General features: G+C 46.0%; 1 protein-coding gene across 4 annotated transcripts; it reads left to right on the top strand.

The window, feature by feature from the left end:
• Positions 1-779: 779 nt before the first annotated feature.
• On the top strand, positions 780-19,690 carry LOC112261361 (vacuolar protein sorting-associated protein 37C). 4 transcript variants are annotated; one of them, XM_024436634.2, is made up of 6 exons: positions 780-923; positions 1,242-1,412; positions 11,972-12,080; positions 13,006-13,177; positions 16,344-16,426; positions 16,724-19,690. In XM_024436634.2, exons 3-6 carry the CDS (start codon positions 11,988-11,990, stop codon positions 17,429-17,431), a joined length of 1,056 nt encoding a protein of 351 aa, XP_024292402.1. In that variant the 5' UTR covers positions 780-923; positions 1,242-1,412; positions 11,972-11,987; the 3' UTR covers positions 17,432-19,690. The 4 variants fall into 4 exon arrangements, with proteins under 4 accessions (XP_024292402.1, XP_024292403.1, XP_024292401.1 ...); XM_024436635.2 differs by lacking the exons at positions 780-923; positions 1,242-1,412 and adding an exon at positions 10,073-10,184; XM_024436633.1 differs by lacking the exons at positions 780-923; positions 1,242-1,412 and adding an exon at positions 10,277-10,475.

Genomic DNA, 19,690 nt, shown 5'->3' with positions numbered 1-19,690 from the left:
TTCTACATTAATGTTATAGACCCACAAATATGATATCCCCAAGTCATGCTAACCTCTCACCATTATAATAACAGGGGAGGGTAGCACTTTTTTTGGGGGGGGGTATGATATTTGTGTTTCTGTAACTTTCTCACTCATCATTATTCACGATTTATTCAGGATTATCCATAATCATGGTAGCATCCACATTAATTCAGAAGTGTTTAGAAACATATTCTATTGTTATTTACAATAGAAGTGACTCCAAAATTGCACAATGGTGTTTACCATTCAATGGCCATAATAAATAGGTATGGTGACAGAGGGCAACCTTGTTTTATGCCTCTTGACAATTCAAAGTTCTCAGAGGAGTAACTGTTATTTATTAATTCACATAAAGGATTGTTGCTCATGACTTTTACCCATTTTATGAGAGAGTTCAAAAATCCAGGGACTGTATAAAATGCTTTCTCAAAATCTGCCATGAAAATTATACCTGGTTTCCCTCATTCTCATAGTTTTCCTTTATTTATAGTAGTTGTCTTATGTTGTCTCCAATATATCTTCCTTTTAACAATCCCGTCTGATCGTGATTAACAATGTCCGGTAGGACCTTTTTTATTTGATCAGAAATACATTTTGTCAATATTTTTGCATCACAACATTGAAGGGTGACCATGTATTTGATATATTTGATACCATTCTACCAATTCTGCTCCAGCCATTACCATGAGCCTGTCCTCCCCAATTAAGGTGCCAAGCTTCACGTGGCTTCTGTTTATTTTATGCAATATGTGATATAGTGTACATCATTGGATGGTTTGGTTTTCTTTTGTCACATCTGTAGCAATTGAAACAACAGATATTGTTTATACTTTCTTTTAAAGTTTGTGATGGCAGGGTCGTTCGCCTTGGCCTGTGAGAAGTCTCCCAGCAGACAGCTAGTAAGTCATTACAACAGTCACATGTTGCATTGCATACACTGCTCTAACCGGGTTTAATAGATTCCATTATTTAAATGTCCACCTGGGTCGACCTGTAAAGCAACTCACATGTTAGGCTGAACATGTTGCCCATAGGCTACTGTGCAATGTGTATACCCTATTACGTGCATGAGAAGATACATCCATTATATAGCAACATTTAGGTCCTATACCTTTTTTCTCTTAGGAACAATAAAGTTTATCGTATTTCATGTTTGGGGCCAGGAGATTTTCCTGTCTCTGCTTACTCTTTCTTCCATGTTGTGTCTTCCTCCCCAGCTGACGGGCTGTGCCTACACTAATGTGGCCAGCCTGGTGGCGGGCCTACTGGCTCTGTGTTTGTACAGCGTCTCCCTACACTCCGTCCAGGGCTCTGCTGCACCCTGCACTCTGCCAAGCATCGACCTGTACACATGGGCTGCACAAAAGTGCCCAGGAGAGTACCTAGAGGTAAGGAATGATTTGTGGGTGGTTCATAAGCGTGTGTGTGTGTGTGTGTGTGTGTGTGTGTGCGGTGTGTGTGTGGACAGTTTGTCTTGTTTGCCACTATGCTGTTTTAGTGCCCTGTATTGTGTGTGGCACTGTGTTTTTTTGTGTTGTTGTTTATCCTTCCTTGTGCTTTTCTCTGTCCCAGGAGTTCTTCAGGAAAACTTGTCAATAATCAACTGACTGGCTTTCTTTATGTCTATAGTATTCTCTCTGGTATGCAATTGGGTTTCCTCTCAGGTTATGGATGTGTCACTGCAACCTTAAAGGTCCGCAATGATGTCACCATTGCCCTTGATTCTAAGCAATGTTGTGCTGCTATTTTTATTGACTTGGCCAAAGCTTTTGATACGTTAGACCATTTCATTCATGTAGGCCGGCTAAGGAGTATTGGTGTCTCTGATGGGGTCTTTGGTCTGGTTTGCTAACTACTTAACTCAAAGAGTGCAATGTACAGTGGGGCAAAAAAGTATTTAGTCAGCCACCAATTGTGCAAGTTCTCCTACTTAAAAAGATGAGAGAGGCCTGTAATTTTCATCATAGGTACACTTCAACTATGACAGACAAAATGAGAAAGAAAAAGAAAGAAAATCACATTGTAGGATTTATAATGAATTTATTTGCAAATTATGGTGGAAAATAAGTATTTGGTCACCTACAAACAAGCAAGATTTCTGGCTCTCACAGACCTGTAACTTCTTCTTTAAGAGGCTCCTGTCCTCCACTCGTTACCTGTATTAATGGCACCTGTTTGAACTTGTTATCAGTATAAAAGACACCTGTCCACAACCTCAAACAGTCACACTCCAAACTCCACTATGGCCAAGACCAAAGAGCTGTCAAAGGACACCAGAAACCAAATTGTAGACCTGCACCAGGCTGGGATGACTGAATCTGCAATAGGTAAGCAGCTTGGTTGGAAGAAATCAACTGTGGGAGCAATTATTAGGAAATGGAAGACATACAAGATGTCACACCCTGACCATAGTTTACTTTGTATATTTCTATGTTTTGGTTGGTCAGGGTGTGAGCTGAGTGGGCATTCTATGTTTCATTGTCTAGTTTGTCTATTTCTATGTCTGGCCTGATATGGTTCTCAATCAGAGGCAGGTGTTAGTCATTGTCTCTGATTGGGAACCATATTTAGGTAGCCTGGGTTTTACTGTGTGTTTGTGGGTGATTGTTCCTGTCTCTGTGTTTTCACCAGATATGGCTGTTTCGGTTTTCGTTACGTTCATTACGTTCTTTGTTTTGTAGTGTTTGTATTGATTCGTGTTTTACGTTTGTTTATTAAACATGGATCGCAATCTACACGCCGCATTTTGGTCCGACTCTCCTTCACATCAAGAGAACCGTTACAGAATCACCCACCACAACAGGACCAAGTGGCGTGGTAACAGGCAACAGCAACAGCAGGAGAAACAAAAGGATTTATGGACATGGGAGGACGAACTGGACGGTGAAGGACCCTGGGCTCAGCCTGGAGAATATCGCCGTCCCAAGGAAGAACTGGAGGCGGCGAAAGCGGAGAGGCGCTGGTATGAGGAGGCAGCACGGCGACGCGGATGGAAGCCTGAGAGTCAGCCCCAAACATTTCTTGGGGGGGCTCACAGGGAGTATGGCTATGCCAGGTAGGAGACCTGCGCAAACTCCCTGTGCTTACCGGGGGGCTAGAGAGACCGGGCAGGCACCGTGTTATGCAGTGGTGCGCGGTGTCCCCAGTGCAGGTGCATAGCCCGGTGCGGTATATTCCAGCTCTGCGTATCGGCCGGGCTAGATTGAGCGCCGAGCCAAATGCCATGAAGCCGGTTCTACGCAGCTGGTCTCCAGTGCGTCTCCTTGGGCCGACTTACATGGCACCAGCCTTGCGCACGGTGTCTCCGGTTCGCCTGCATAGCCCAGTGCGGGCTATTCCACCTCGCCTCACTGGCAGGGTGACCGGGACCATTCAACCGGGTAAGGTTGGGCAGGCTCGGTGCTCAAGAGCTCCAGTGCGCCTGCACGGTCCGGTCTATCCAGTACCACCTCCACACCCCAGCCCTCCGGTAGCAGCTCCCCGCACCAGGCTTCCTGTGCGTGTTCTCGGTCCAGTACCACCAGTGCCAGCACCACGCATCAGGCCTACAGTGCGCCTCGCCTCTCCAGCGCTGCCAGAGCCTTCCTCCTCTCCTGCGCTGTCGGAGTCTCCCGCCTGTTCAGCGCTACCAGAGCCTTCTTCCTCTCCTGTGCTGCCGGAGTCTCCCGCCTGTTTAGCGCTGCCAGAGCCTTCCGCCTCTACAGCGTTGCCGGAGTCTCCTGCCTGTTTAGCGCAGCCAGAGCTGCCAGCCTGCATGGAGCAGCCAGAGCTGCCAGCCTGCATGGAGCAGCCAGAGCTGCCAGCCTGCATGGAGCAGCCAGAGCTGCCAGCCTGCATGGAGCAGCCAGAGCTGCCAGCCTGCATGGAGCAGCCAGAGCTGTCAGTCTGCATGGAGCAGCCAGAGATGTCAGTCTGCATGGAGCAGCCAGAGCTGTCAGTCTGCATGGAGCAGCCAGAGCGGTCAGTCTGCATGGAGCAGCCAGAGCTGTCAGTCTGCATGGAGCAGCCGGACCTGCCAGTCTGCAAGGAGCTGCCAGTCTGCAAGGAGCTGCCAGAGATGCCAGTCTGCATGGAGCAGCCAGAGCTGCCAGTCTGCAAGAAGCCGTCAGAGCTGCCAGTCAGCATGGAGCAGCCAGAGCCGCCAGTCAGCATGGAGCAGCCAGAGCCGCCAGTCAGCATGGAGCAGCCAGAGCCGCCAGTCAGCATGGAGCAGCCAGAGCCGTCAGTCTGCCAGGATCCGCCAGTCAGCCAGACTCTTCCAGATCCGCCAGTCAGCCAGACTCTTCCAGATCCGCCAGTCAGCCAGACTCTTCCAGATCCGCCAGTCAGCCAGACTCTTCCAGATCTGCCAGTCAGCCAGGATCCGCCAGTCAGCCAGACTCTTCCAGATCCGCCAGTCTGCAAGACTCTTCCAGATCCGCCAGTCAGCCAGACTCTTCCAGATCCGCCAGTCAGCCAGACTCTTCCAGATCCGCCAGTCAGCCAGACTCTTCCAGATCCGCCAGTCAGCCAGACTCTTCCAGATCTGCCAGTCAGCCAGGATCCGCCAGTCAGCCAGACTCTTCCAGATCCGCCAGTCTGCAAGACTCTTCCAGATCCGCCAGTCAGCCAGACTCTTCCAGATCCGCCAGTCAGCCAGACTCTTCCAGATCCGCCAGTCTGCCAGACTCTTCCAGATCCGCCAGTCAGCCAGGATCTTCCAGATCCGCCTCCTCTCCTGACTGCTTCCAGATCCGAAGTCAGCCAGGATCTGTCCCGAGCTGCCCCTCTGTCCTGTGCTGCCGCTGCCCCTCTGTCCCGAGCTGCCCCTCTGTCCCGAGCTGCCCCTCTGTCCCGAGCTGCCCCTCTGTCCTGTGTTATTAAGTAGGGTTGCCGTGGCAAGGAGGTCATGGAAGCGGACAAGGTGGGGGAAGACTACGGTGAAGTGGGGGCCACGTCCAGCACCAGAGCCGCCACCGTGGACAGATGCCCACCCAGACCCTCCCCTATAGGTTCAGGAGTCCGCACCTTGGGGGGGGAGTACTGTCACACCCTGACCATAGTTTACTTTGTATATTTCTATGTTTTGGTTGGTCAGGGTGTGAGCTGAGTGGGCATTCTATGTTTCATTGTCTAGTTTGTCTATTTCTATGTCTGGCCTGATATGGTTCTCAATCAGAGGCAGGTGTTAGTCATTGTCTCTGATTGGGAACCATATTTAGGTAGCCTGGGTTTTACTGTGTGTTTGTGGGTTATTGTTCCTGTCTCTGTGTTTTCACCAGATAGGGCTGTTTCGGTTTTCGTTACGTTCATTACGTTCTTTGTTTTGTAGTGTTTGTATTGATTCGTGTTTTACGTTTGTTTATTAAACATGGATCGCAATCTACACGCCGCATTTTGGTCCGACTCTCCTTCACATCAAGAGAACCGTTACACAAGACCACTGATAATCTCCCTCGATCTGGGGCTCCACGCAAGGTCTCACCCCGTGGGGTCAAAATGATCACAAGAACGGTGAGCAAAAATCCCAGAACCACACAGGGGGACCTAGTGAATGACCTGCAGAGAGCTAGGACCAAAGTAACAAAGCCTACCATCAGTAACACACTACCCCGCCAGGGACTCAAAAGCATTTCAAGGTCCTGGAGTGGCCTATCCAGTCTCCAGATCTCAACCCCATAGAAAATCTTTGGAGGGAGTTGAAAGTCTGTGTTGCCCAGCAACAGCCCCAAAACATCACTGCTCTAGAGGAGATCTGCATGGGCCAAAATACCAGCAACAGTGTGTGAAAACCTTGTGAAGACTTACAGAAAACGTTTGACCTCTGTCATTGCTAACAAAGGGTATATAACAAAGTATTGAGAAACTTTTGTTATTGACCAAATACTTATTTTCCACCATAATTTGCAAATAAATTCATTAAAACTCCTACAATGTGATTTTCTGGATTTTTTTTTCTCATTTTGTCTGTCATAGCTGAAGTGTACCTATGATAAAAATTACAGGCCTCTCATCTTTTTAAGTGGGAGAACTTGCACAATTGGTGGATGACTAAATACTTTTTTGCCCCACTGTATAAAGTCAGAAAATCTGCTGTCTCAGCCACTGCCTGTCACCAAGAGATTACCTCAAGGCTCAATCCTAGGCCCCACACTCTTCTCAATTTACATCAACAACATAGCTCAGACAGTAAGAAGCTCTCTCATACATTTATATGCAGATGATACAATCTTATACTCAGCTGGCCCCTTCCGGATTTTGTGTTAAACGCTCTAACAAGTCCAACAAGCTGTCCAACAAGCTTTGTCTACCATTAACCTTGTTCTGAACACCTCCAAAACAAAGGTAATGTGGTTTGGTAAGAAGAATGCCCCTCTCCCCACAGGTGTTATTACTACCTCTGAGGGTTTAGAGCTTGAGGTAGTCACCTCATACAAGTACTTAGGAGTATGGCTAGATGGTACACTGTCCTTCTCTCAGCACATATCAAAGCTGCAACCTAAAGTTAAATGAAGACTTGGTTTCCTCTATCATAGTCATTCATTCCTCTTTCACCTCAGCTGCCAAAATAACCCTGATTCAGATGACCATCCTACCCATGCTAGATTACGGAGACATAATTTATAGAACGGCAGGTAAGGGTGCTCTCGAGCGGCTAGATGTTCTTAACCATTCGGCCATACCTTAGATTCTAAACTGTCATGGTCAAAACATAGATTCAATGGTTGCAAAGATGGGGAGAGGTCTAGCCGTACTAAAGAGATGCTCTGCTTTTTTGACACCATACTCCAAAAAGCAAGTTCTGCAGGCTCTAGTTTTATCTAATCTTGATTATTGTCCAGTCGTGTGGTCCAGTGCTGCAAGGAAAGACCTAGTTAAGCTGCAGCTGGCCCAGAACAGAGCGGCACGTGTTGCTCTTAATTGTAATCAGAGGGTTGATATAAATACTATGCGTGCCAGACTCTCTTGGCTAAGAGTTGAGGAGAGACTGACTGCATCACTTATTTTTATAAGAAACATTAATGTGTTGAAAATCCCAAATTGTTTGCAAAGTTAACTTACACACAGCTCTGACACACACACTTATCCCACCAGACATGCCACCAGGGGTCATTTCGTAGTCCCCAAATCCAGAAAAAATTAAAGACAATTATCAACAATTATTAATTATTAATTAATTATTAATTACATGATTATATAGAGCCCTTATTGCATGGAATTTCCTTCCATCTCATATTGCTCAAATAAACATCAAACCTGGTTTCAAAAAACAGATAAAGCAACACCTCGTGGTACAACGCCTCTCCCCTATTTGCCCTAGATCGTTTTGTGTGTATGCATTGATATGTAGGCTGCGTGTGCCTTTTTAAAAATGTATGTAGTTCTGTCCTTGAGCTGTTATTGTCTAATGATGTTCTGTGTTATGTCATTCTGTATTATGTTTCATGTTTTGTGTTGGACCCCAGGAAGAGTAGCTGCTGCTTTTGCAACAGCTAATGGGGATCCTAATGAAATACCTAATATACCGAATACCATAAGATTTGCCATTGCTCCTTATAGGGCACATCACTGCACTCTATACTCCTCTTTAAACTGGTCATCTCTGTATACCCATTGCAAGACCCAATGGTTGATGCTTATTTATAAAACCCTCTTAGGCCTCACTTCATCCAATCTGATACCTCCTGCAGCCCTCATCCTCCACATACAACACCCATTCTGTCAGTCACATTCTGTTAAAGGTCCCCCAAAGCACAGACATCCCAGGGTCGTTTGTCTTTTCAGTTCGCTGCAGCTAGCGACTGGAACGAGCTGCAACAAACACTCAAACTTCATCTCAACCTCTTCATTCAAAGACTCAATCATGGACACTCTTACTGACAGTTGTGGCTGCTTTGCGTGACGTATTGTTGTTTCTACCTTACTGCCCTTCGCGCTGTTGTCTGTGCCCAATAATGTTTGTACCATGTTTTGTGCTGCTACCATGTTGTGTTACTACCATGTCGTTGTCATGTTGTGTTGCCACCATGCTGTGGTCATGTGTTGCTGCCTTGCTATGTTGTTGTCTTAGGTCTCTCTTTATGTAGTGTTGTCTCTCTTGTCGTAATGTGTGTTTTGTCCTATATTTATACACTGCTCAAAAAAATAAAGGGAACACTAAAATAACACATCCTAGATCTGAATGAATGAAATATTCTTATTAAATACTTTTTTCTTTACATAGTTGAATGTGCTGACAACAAAATCACACAAAAATGATCAATGGAAATCAACTTTATCAACCCATGGAGGTCTGGATTTGGAGTCACACTCAAAATTAAAGTGGAAAACCACACTACAGGCTGATCCAACTTTGATGTAATGTCCTTAAAACAAGTCAAAATGAGGCTCAGTAGTGTGTGTGGCCTCCACGTGCCTGTATGACCTCCCTACAATGCCTGGGCATGCTCCTGATGAGGTGGCGGATGGTCTCCTGAGGGATCTCCTCCCAGACCTGGACTAAAGCATCCACCAACTCCTGGACAGTCTGTGGTGCAACGTGGCGTTGGTGGATGGAGCGAGACATGATGTCCCAGATGTGCTCAATTGGATTCAGGTCTGGGGAACGGCGGGCCAGTCCATAGCATCAATGCCTTCCTCTTGCAGGAACTGCTGACACACTCCAGCCACATGAGGTCTAACATTGTTAGAGGAACCCAGGGCCAACCGCACCAGCATATGGTCTCACAAGGGGTCTGAGTATCTCATCTCGGTACCTAATGGCAGTCAGGCTACCTCTGGCGAGCGAGCACATGGGCTGTGCGGCCCCCCCAAAGAAATGCCACCCCACACTATGACTGACCCACCGCCAAACCGGTCATGCTGGAGGATGTTGCAGGCAGCAGAACGTTCTCCACGGTGTCTCCAGACTCTTTCACGTCTGTCACATGTGCTCAGTGTGAACCTGCTTTCATCTGTGAAGAGCACAGGGCGCCAGTGGCGAATTTGCCAATCTTGGTGTTCTCTGGCAAATGCCAAACGTCCTGCAGGGTGTTGGGCTGTAAGCACAACCCCCACCTGTGGACGTCGGTCCCTCATACCACCCTCATGGAGTCTGTTTCTGACCGTTTGAGCAGACACATGCACATTTGTGGCCTGCTGGAGGTCATTTTGCAGGGCTCTGGCAGTGCTCCTCCTGCTCCTCCTTGCACAAAGGCGGAGGTAGCGGTCCTGCTGCTGGGTTGTTGCCCTCCTACGGCCTCCTCCACGTCTCCTGATGTACTGGCCTGTCTCCTGGTAGCGCCTCCATGCTCTGGACACTACGCTGACAGACACAGCAAACCTTCTTGCCACAGCTCGCATTGATGTGCCATCCTGGATGAGCTGCACTACCTGAGCCACTTGTGTGGGTTGTAGACTCCGTCTCATGCTACCACTAGAGTGAAAGCACCGCCCGCATTCAAAAGTGACCAAAACATCAGCCAGGAAGCATAGGAACTGAGAAGTGGTCTGTGGTCCCCACCTGCAGAACCACTCCTTTATTGGGGGTGTCTTGCTAATTGCCTATAATTTCCACCTGTTGTCTATTCCATTTGCACAACAGCATGTGAAATGTATTGTCAATCAGTGTTGCTTCCTAAGTGGACAGTTTGATTTCACAGAAGTGTGATTGACTTGGAGTTACATTGTGTTGTTTAAGTGTTCCCTTTATTTTTTTGAGCAGTGTATATTTAAAAAATATATTTTTTAAATTCCCAGCCCCGGTCCCTGCAGGAGGCCTTTTGGTAGGCCGTCGTTGTAAATAAGAAAGTGTTCTTAACTGACTTCACTAGTTAAATAAAGGTTAAATAAATCAATCAAATAAAAAAATAACAAACAACATATTCTTTCCATACTGTTAGAATGTTTCACTTGTGGTTAGTCATTATTTTTTGGATATAGTGCTGCCAATATGTTTTATTAGTAAGCATTTATAGTGAGAGTCATGATGACAGATATTGGCCGTTGACATAATGTTTCCAGTTCTTCCAACCAGACTTCCTTTACTTTACTGGTTACCTCCCTGCTGGCATTCATGGAATACTCTTGTCACGTAGGGGTGGATTTCCCTTCAAATCGGCTGCGCGCTGGATGAAACCATTGCCCCAAGAAGTGGACGTACTGTCAAAGAAAACTGTTCATGCTATCTAAAGATTCGTGTGGTAAAAACAGCAACACGATCACAATATATTTGAATTTTATTTAGTTGGAAAGGTCATTAAATTATTGACACTGCATTTAATAACCCCCCACGGAAGCAGAATATGGGTCATTCCAAAAATGGCGGCGGTTTCTGGTAGTGTGAAGTGAAACTTTCCAAATATTGCTGATAAAACATAGCTATTCTTTAATCAATTTTTTATGATTGTCGTCGAGCAGATATTAAAGTAATTATTGTTGGACTACTGCTGTATCTGACATCAAGCAACACGGTCGAATGAAGATCGCGAACGGTGGGCTTTCCTCAAAGTTGACGGTAGCAAGATTGCCTTTCATTGAATGTGATCATAACGATTGTTGTTGTCATCCCTACACGGAACTCGAACAACCCGTTAAGGCTAGCTAGCACGTAAAATTATGTTAGATTCGTCTTTTACCGGTTATTTGTCCTCAACCAGATTGCCTTGTTTGTATATTGGGGTCAGGGCTCCCGTGCCCGTTTTACGTCATCCGTCACACACACACACACACACACACACACACACACACACACAGAGGTTGATGCCCGTAAATGTTGTGTGCCCTGTCGCAAAGAATTTCTTGATGTGCTAGCAGCATAACATAAGTAATGTTGCCCTCTAACTTGCTTTACAATGTGATAGCCAGTCTGCTTCCTGTGGCTAACTATAGCTGGTTGACAACAGTATTAGTGTTGGTTAGCTGATGGCAAGCCATCAATCAAGATAGCTAGGGTGCGTTTAGCAGGGCACAATGTTGTGGAGCGTTACAAACATGCCTTTCTGACATGTAGAATAAGGAGCCACAACGACAGATGTCAGCTCCCACTCAGCCCAGTCAAAGCTCTTCTCTGTCCTGGGACCCCACTGGTGGAACAAGCTTCCCCCCCCTAATGTCAGGACAGCGGAGTCCCAGCCCATCTTTTGCAAAATTTATTTGAAACCCTAACTCATCAAAAGAGTATCTTAAATAAGAAAATAATTCTCTGCAATTGTCTTTTCCTGCTAGCACTGGCTTTGTTGATAATTTACTTTGAGGGAAAATGTACGTAGGGGTGTGGTAGCAAGACTGTGGTGTGTTGTCTCCCCTAACTATCTTAACATGCATGCACTAATTGTAAGTCTCTCTTCGTTTAGTTTGGTTTATCAAAGCATAACATGTATGTGGTAGAGCTTGGGCGATAAACCGAAAATCATAGACATATCAAATTTTAAAACCCGACCTTACCGATCACTTATCACATCCATTTTGCTGATATCGTTCATTACGATAAGTAACCTATACTAGAGAAATGTGAAGTTTGAATGAAATAAGTTTGCTAATATGGGTGAATCTAATGGGACAATTGATGGCTACAACCATCAAACTAGTAGTAGTTTAAAGGATAATAAAACATTATAAAAACTGTGGTGCACATTAATGTTAAAAACTTATTGTTCTGTTTATCGTTATCTCATCAATTCAGGGAATTTATTGCAATATAAATTTTTGTCCATATCGCCCAGCTCTCCTATGTAGCATCATGGCGGAACAATGTAACATTTTAGTGCTCACATATAACTGCCAATTCTGTCTTGTATGATAACGTTAGATTTTTGTCTAGAAAATAGATTTCCCATTTAATATTTGATCAGCCTGCCTGTTCATTTCTCAATTTGTGTGGATCTATTTTGTATCCTATCTGTTAGATCATTTAAGAAATTAAACTTAAAGCTATGTTCGGTAAACAGGTGACATTGACAGCTCACTTTTCCCTCCATGTGATTGACAGCTGTCCTTGCAAATCAATGGACAAGCTTCAGGACCTCAGCCAATCCGAGTTGGAGGATTTGCTGGACAATACAGAGCGGGTGGAGTCCATGGCATTGGAATCTGATGAGGTAAGCAATCACGTCTTTGCTTTGTCTCATTGTCTGTCGATTGTGTCTTAAATAGATTGAGTTGTAGCCTGGTCCCAGATCTGTTTGTGCTCTAACCAACTCCTATGATCATCTATTATTGTCATGTGTCATGTTTGGCGTGACATTGACAGTGACAGTGTTTTTTTTTTTTGTATCTGAGTAAGGGATAATGAATAGCCAAGTTGTCTATAGGGCCTATCTCTGAGCTGAGGCCTTGCTTTTTCTATCAGGTCACACGACTTGGCTATTACTCAGTGTAGGACCTAGATGAATGATTCATCGGAGGACGGACATCTAGGTCTCATCTCACTCTGACCAGTAGCAATGTCCAGGCTCATCCTGCCATCAACAGTCATATTTACTTCTCTTCCACCTTTGTCCATAAGTCCAAAACACTAACCAATGAGTTTCATTTGTTTGTCTCCACTCTTCACGTGGGGAAATATGTTCACTAGATGCAAATGACCTGTTCCTGGCTAACTCGTTGTGTTAAGTTGCTGCTGTCTTGGCTAGCCAGGTCTGCCCTAAACAAAAAATCTGACTTTTGTCAAGCAGGTCTCAGAAGGCAGGACCTGGCAGCTTCTGTCATACACCGACTGGTAATGTTGTCATTCAACATGTTGCCGTGGCATCACGTACAGGAGGAGAGAGTAGTGCCCTGAGCAGGACTTGAACCCAGGTCGCCTGACCCCCAAGACGAACGCACTATCCACAATCCCAATAACGCTATTCCAAATGGGAGCAATCCTATCATGCTGATCAAGGCTAGGGTCATTATGAGAATTAGCGAGCTATGGAAGTTCACATCCGGTCGCTACAATGTCTGTCATACATAGTCCCGGTCAAAAAGACATGAAGAAATACAATGTATTATGGACTCCTCCTCCTTCTTCCTCGTCTATAGATTCAGAACATCCAGCTGGAGAGGGAGATGGCACTGGCCTCCAACCGTAACCTGGCAGAACAGAACCTGGACATGAAGCCTCGCCTGGAGAGACAGAGAGAACATCTAGTGGAGAGATACTCTGAACTGGAGGGAGTCAGAGAGACCTACAGACAACACTGTGACCAGAAAGGTAAGGGATAGAGGGAGGGATGAGAGATGGAGAGATACTCTGAACTTGAGGATGTCAGAGAGACCTACAAACAGCACTGTACCCAGGGAGGGAGGGAGGGAGGGAGGGATGAGATGGGAGGTTCTTGATGGATAATAGATAGAGATGAAGAAAAGCAACATTATAGAGGGAAGAGAGAGAGGATATGGAAATAGAAATAGCAAGATGGAGCGATGAGCGGGAGGGAGACACAGACAGACGGCAGGAACAGACTTGAGAGAGATTGTGTAGTGTAGGGATAGATCTTGTCTGGCCTGTTCAGATCCTGGACATTCAGTTCGTCTCTACTAGTCAAACACAGTGACTGTGTCCCAAAAGCACTCTCTCGCCTATATAGTGCACTGCTTAGGTAGTATAGGAAATGGGGTGCCATTTGGGGCTAAGCCTTGGTCTCTACTGGTTACACAGACACACACACAGACAGGCTTCCAGATCTGGCCTGTGTGTCTGTCTGCCAGGGTCTACCTGGATACCACCCCATCAGCTCCCATTCCACTGCCGTCAGCTCTCAGACCAGGCCGTGTGATCTGTGTACATGCACACATTACATTCCCGCAGCCTTGTTTTGTCAGCTTTTCATGAGAAGCTGTGTTTGTGATGGTGTCTGTTTGCAGGGCTGGAATTGGGTACAGCTCATTATAGTTACGTCATATGTTTTTCCTAAAGGTGATTAGGTCATATGGAATGCGTTGTTATTTCGCCCCTGAATCAGTCTTCCGAGTGATTCACCTTGACTGGGTGTTAACCTTGAGCTTGCCCTCATTGAGAAGTCTACCAGAGGTATTTGAAGATGCATGAAAGTCGATTTCCCTGTTGCGTGTGTATCCATGTTTATCCAACATTGAGCTTCATGAGATTTGTTTGTTCTCATTTTTAAATGTGTTTAATAGGCTTCGGCGGTACCCAGATTTTCATACCGTCCTCCTCTCATTCCGGGATTTACGGTGTTACCTGTATGGCACACATGGGGGCGCTAAAAACGCAAGAAAACCCATTGTGCTTCTATTACCAGAATGCTAGCAAAATTAGCACAAACTAATAGTGAAATCACATAGACGCTGTTAGCTAGGTGCTAACAAGCGAAAACGAACAAATGCATTGCAAATCCAGCTCATTAAGTTATACACGCATAGTTAGTAACTACCGAATGACGTTTTTGGAGAGTGTTGACGTTTACGAGAGAAATCGCGCAAATGAACAAAGTTTTGGCGCGTGCTTTTCTGAAGGAAGAGCTGCATGTGTACATGGAGCAGATGGGAGGAGAAAAAACTATTAGTAGGAAGCACAGGGGGTAAAAAATGGCTACATTTAGTAGTGAATTGCGTACAATTGTAACTTCATCACCTCTTGTGTGCCGCACAACTGGGATTCGCCGATAGATATCAAACGCTACGGACTCACTAGCTCGCTTTCTCCCGTTGTGCCATTTACAAACAAACACGTGACTGTCTCAACTGTTCTGGCGAACAACGGTAAGCTTCATAATGTGACGGGTGAAGTGAAGAACGCAATCTGCTTTATCTCCTAACATATTATACAAGTTGCCTGCGGGTAATAACTTAAAAAGTAGCTACAAATGTTCCAATTTATTGAAAAACTTCAGCTAAGTAGTTCTGACGGTATTGAAAAAACCAGCCTGTGGCTTTTTCCCAAATACCCCGGGATATGGTATATACAGTATACCTCCCAAGCCTACTGTTTAACAACAGGCGTGAAGCGCTGTGCTGTCGGTGTTGTGTGTGTCTACGGGGACTGAGAAGCTTGGCGTGACATTGAAGTGTGGGAGGTGTTTATGCCCCTTTCTCTTTCTTTCGCCCTTTTTCTCTCTTACACTCCCTCCCTCTATATTGGTCTCTTACACTCCCTCCCTCCCTCTATATTGGTCTCTTACACTCCCTCCCTCCCTCTATATTGGTCTCTTACACTCCCTCCCTCCCTCTATATTGGTCTCTTACACTCACTCCCTCCCTCTATATTGGTCTCTTACACTCACTCCCTCCCTCTATATTGGTCTCTTACACTCACTCCCTCCCTCTATATTGGTCTCTTACACTCACTCCCTCCCTCTATATTCTTCACTCTCCCTCCCTCTATACTGGTCTCTTACACTCCTCCCTCCCTCTATACTGGTCTCTTACACTCACTCCCTCCCTCTATACTGGTCTCTTACACTCACTCCCTCCCTCTATATTGGTCTCTTACACTCACTCCCTCCCCTCTATACTGGTCTCTTACACTCACTCCCTCCTGGTCTCTATATATGGTCTCTTACACTCACTCCCTCCCTCTATACTGGTCTCTTACACTCACTCCCTCCCTCTATACTGGTCTCTTACACTCACTCCCTCCCTCTATATTGGTCTCTTACACTCACTCCCTCCCTCTATATTGGTCTCTTACACTCTCTCTTACACTCACTCCCTCCCTCTATATTGGTCTCTTACACTCACTCCCTCCTCTATACTGGTCTCTTACACTCACTCCCTCCCTCTATACTGGTCTCTTACACTCACTCCCTCCCTCTATACTGGTCTCTTACACTCACTCCCTCCCTCTATATTGGTCTCTTACACTCACTCCCTCCCTCTATATTGGTCTCTTACACTCACTCCCTCCCTCTATATTGGTCTCTTACACTCACTCCCTCCCTCTATATTGGTCTCTTACACTCACTCCCTCCCTCTATACTGGTCTCTTACACTCACTCCCTCCCTCTATACTGGTCTCTTACACTCACTCCCTCCCTCTATACTGGTCTCTTACACTCCCCCTCCCTATATTGGTCTCTTACACTCACTCCCTCCCTCTATATTGGTCTCTTACACACTCACTCCCTCCCTCTATATTGGTCTCTTACACTCACTCCCCCTCTATATTGGTCTCTCTATATTGGTCTCTTACACTCACTCCCTCCCTCTATATTGGTCTCTTACACTCACTCCCTCCCTCTATACTGGTCTCTTACACTCACACTCTTACACTCACTCCCTCCCTCTATATTGGTCTCTTACACTCACTCCCTCCCTCTATACTGGTCTCTTACACTCACTCCCTCCCTCTATACTGGTCTCTTACACTCACTCCCTCCCTCTATATTGGTCTCTTACATTCTCTCTCTCCCCCACAGATGGCATCATGGGGCAGGTATCACCAGAGGGGTTGTTCTCCAGACTCCAGACAGAGGGCGCCAGCACAGAGACTGAGTCAGAGGTGAGAGGCCACAGTGACAGACGACTCAGTCGGAAAATGAAACCGGCAGATTATACTGTTGACGAGATTGGGAAATGCCTATGTATCCTTTAACACAGGACCAATGGCGACAAAATGATCTACTCATCTCTTACTCTATTGAACGCCGTACAGAGAACCAGCAGTTGGAATAAGACATAATTATAATACTTTTTTGTCAATAGTGTCCATATTTACCCCGATCCCTCGCTCCCGTTCTTTAACACTCACTCTGTCTCTTTTTCTCTCTTCATCGCTCTCGCTCTCTCTCTCCATCAGAGTCTAGCAGATGAGTTTCTGGATGGCCAGCTGTCTCTGGACTCGTTCCTTGACCGCTTCCTCTCCCTCCGCTCCCTCGCTCACAAAAGACGAGTGCGGATAGAGAAATTGCAGGAGATCCTGCGCCAGAAGAAGGAGACCGCCGCCGTTGACGCTGGCTCCATGACATCACAAACAAGCGCCAATCAGGACCCAGCGACAACACAGTCATCGCCATGGAATCATCATCATCAAGCTCCTCAGCAACAACAACCGCAGCAGAATTCCAATCCCAACAATCACTCTAGCTTCCAAAACCCCTCTTCCCAAAATGGCCCTGGCTCCGCCCTACCTTACACCCCTTACCCTGTCTCTCCTCCTAACCCGACAGCCACTTCCGCAGGACCAGGCCCGTCCATTCCCCCAGGTCAATTTCCTCCCTATCCCAGCCCCGGCTCACCTTTCACCTCAGCGGCGAGCTACTCAGCCCGTCCCGCTTTCGGGCCTCCGGCCAATGCCTGCCCGTACCCCACCCAGCCCACGTTCCCTGGCGTCCCCGGCTCAGGGTCTGCGTTCGGGCAGTACAGCGCCCCCTACCCTTCTGCGTACCCTTACGGCGGGATTGAGGGTTATAGCTACCCCACGGGCCCTGCTCTGCCCAACTCTCAGTCCCCCACAGGCAGGCCGTTGTACAGGCCCGGGTTTGGAGTGCCACAGCCCTACTCCTGAACCTCCCTCTGCTCTCACCTCGTCACTCCTCTCCCACCACACATTCTCCAGTCTCTCCCTCATTTTGCTCTCTCTTTCTCTCTCTCTCTCTTTCTCTCTTTCTCTCTCCTCCCCTCCTGTCATTCTCTCTCTTCTCCTCCCCTCCTGTCATTCTCAAGTGCATAACTGTCTCAGGACCTCTCCTTGTGTTCCAATGTGTTGTTAGAAACACTCTCCCATTGGCTGTCGGCCCCTTCACTCTCCCCTCTCTCTCCTCCTATTGGCTGTCGGCCCTTTCACTCTTCTCCCTCCCTTTGTGGAATACTGAGCCAATCAACAATACCTTGGCCACGTACGTTTCAGATAGAAATGGAGCTGACGTGACTCCTTATTCTACATGTCAGAGAGTCATGTTCTACATAAAATATATCTACACATGTATTCCTTATCGCTGGTTTCACCCCGTAGCACAAGCCCCTTGTGGCACTGTATGGTATACGCATTGGAGTACATTTGACTTGTTCTAACACCCATATCATTCTACACCGATGTCAGATGACATGTGTTGATCATATTCGTTCGTACATGATGATGTTAACTTAATACCCACCCGAGCCAAAACGTTTTACAGGTGCAGTTCTGTTCAGGAATTCTGTTGTCCTGTAAACTGTCTTTGTCGCTCTTCGTTCTGGTTAGGAAGTACATAAGACATTACTAAAGAAGGAAAATCCCATGAAATCATAGCAACTCTAGGACCTGTCCATGTAATCGTATTCATTATGATCTAAAAGGCTAAACTGATCCTATATCAGTACTCCTACTCTGAGCGGCTTTATGAATGCGGGCCCTGGTCAGTGGTCATTTTGGAGACTTCAATAACCCTATCTTCTTTCTTATTCACCTGGCTCTGCATGTATGATGTTTGTTTCTATGCCAAATCTGGACATCTTTACAGGTGTAGGATCTTAGTTTGACCAGTTTCTCACAGCAGGAAAGTAATCCTGCAGCAAAATGACATGTGGATTATAATGGAGGTTTTTGTAGGGTTCGATAAATTGTCAAGGCAAATGAAGTCTGAAATTAATAACTTAAGACAATTTTCCACCTTGAATACACTATAAGTTTGAATTTTCTGCTGTGCAGGAAGTTTCCTGCAACAACAGGACGATCAAGTTAAGATCCTACATCTGCATGTCCTACAAGTTTAGCTTCCAAGTCTTTTTTTTTCTTGACAGGATGTTTTGGTTGGTTGGTTTAGGTGTTTTGATGCCTATTGACAATGACGTCATTGTTTACAGAATCATATCTGTATTCTGTCGAGAATCATGCCTGTTTCTCTTCTCTCTGATCTCTCCGTTTTCTCACTTCACTCTGTCTTTTCGTCTCTTCCCCCACGAGGCTCCCTTGGCGTGAAACTCACCTCTCGTCTTTCTCACCTCACTCTCTATTTCACCCTCTCCATAATCTGCCAGTCGACGTGAACTGATGCTTGACAATGATTACAATGAGGAAATAGTTTATTTCTGTAAGTTCACTTTCAATGAGAATAATATAATGTGATTTGTATAAATGATTAAAGCGCTGTGATCAATAACAGGTGACATGACATTAAAACAAGGGATTGATAGATTGCACCCCAAATGGAACCCTATTCCCTTAGGGCTCTGGTCAAAAGTAGTGCACTACATAGGGAAGTGGGTGCCATTTGGGACTCGTCTGCCTGCTTTGGCTCAGAAAGCACAAGAGGAGAGAGCTGTTACTGAGGGGGGTTCTACAGAGATTCATACCGCCTTCACGACAACTCATACAGCATTCATAGACTCGTCGTGAGCTCCACAACCTTAATCGGTGGTCTTCAACAGAGCATTACTACATTGGTTGTCATCATGCCCCTATGAAGGTGTTATGAAGCTTCTGTTTAGTTATGTAGGGCTTCTTCATCAGGTTAACTGGTTGGACTGACTGGTGACGTCTACGACCAGGGGGCTGTGTCTTAATGGGATTGTCACACTACAACTGTCCCAAATAGCACCCTACCCCTTACAAAAATGCACTACTTTTGACCAGAGCCCCTGTGGGCAGAGAATGGTGTTCCGTTTGGGAGACAAGCCTAACGCTCCGTATTTAAGGAAGAAAAGATGAGTCAGAAATGGGGTTTTAGAAGCCCAACGGAGATAGCAGCATAAATAAGGGGGACATAAAAAATACAAGCTTGGAGCTTGTTTTAAGTTTCTTATTTTTTTTTGTGTGAATATTAATTAAATACTGAACTTGATCTAA

Source organism: Oncorhynchus tshawytscha, linkage group LG11, assembly GCF_018296145.1.
Source record: "Oncorhynchus tshawytscha isolate Ot180627B linkage group LG11, Otsh_v2.0, whole genome shotgun sequence".
NCBI classification, from domain to species: Eukaryota; Metazoa; Chordata; class Actinopteri; order Salmoniformes; family Salmonidae; genus Oncorhynchus; species Oncorhynchus tshawytscha.
Note: the sequence above shows the minus strand (reverse complement) of the source record. Positions and strands in the feature narration are given on the sequence as shown.

Excerpts from the sequence above, each read along its gene's own strand:
- LOC112261361 (XM_024436634.2), top strand. The coding sequence starts at position 11,988 with ATGGACAAGCTTCAGGACCTCAGCCAATCCGAGTTGGAGGATTTGCTG. Across the intron at positions 12,081-13,005 it reads TGGCATTGGAATCTGATGAG|ATTCAGAACATCCAGCTGGA; the intron begins GTAAGCAATCAC and ends CCTCGTCTATAG. Across the intron at positions 16,427-16,723 it reads GCACAGAGACTGAGTCAGAG|AGTCTAGCAGATGAGTTTCT; the intron begins GTGAGAGGCCAC and ends TCTCTCCATCAG.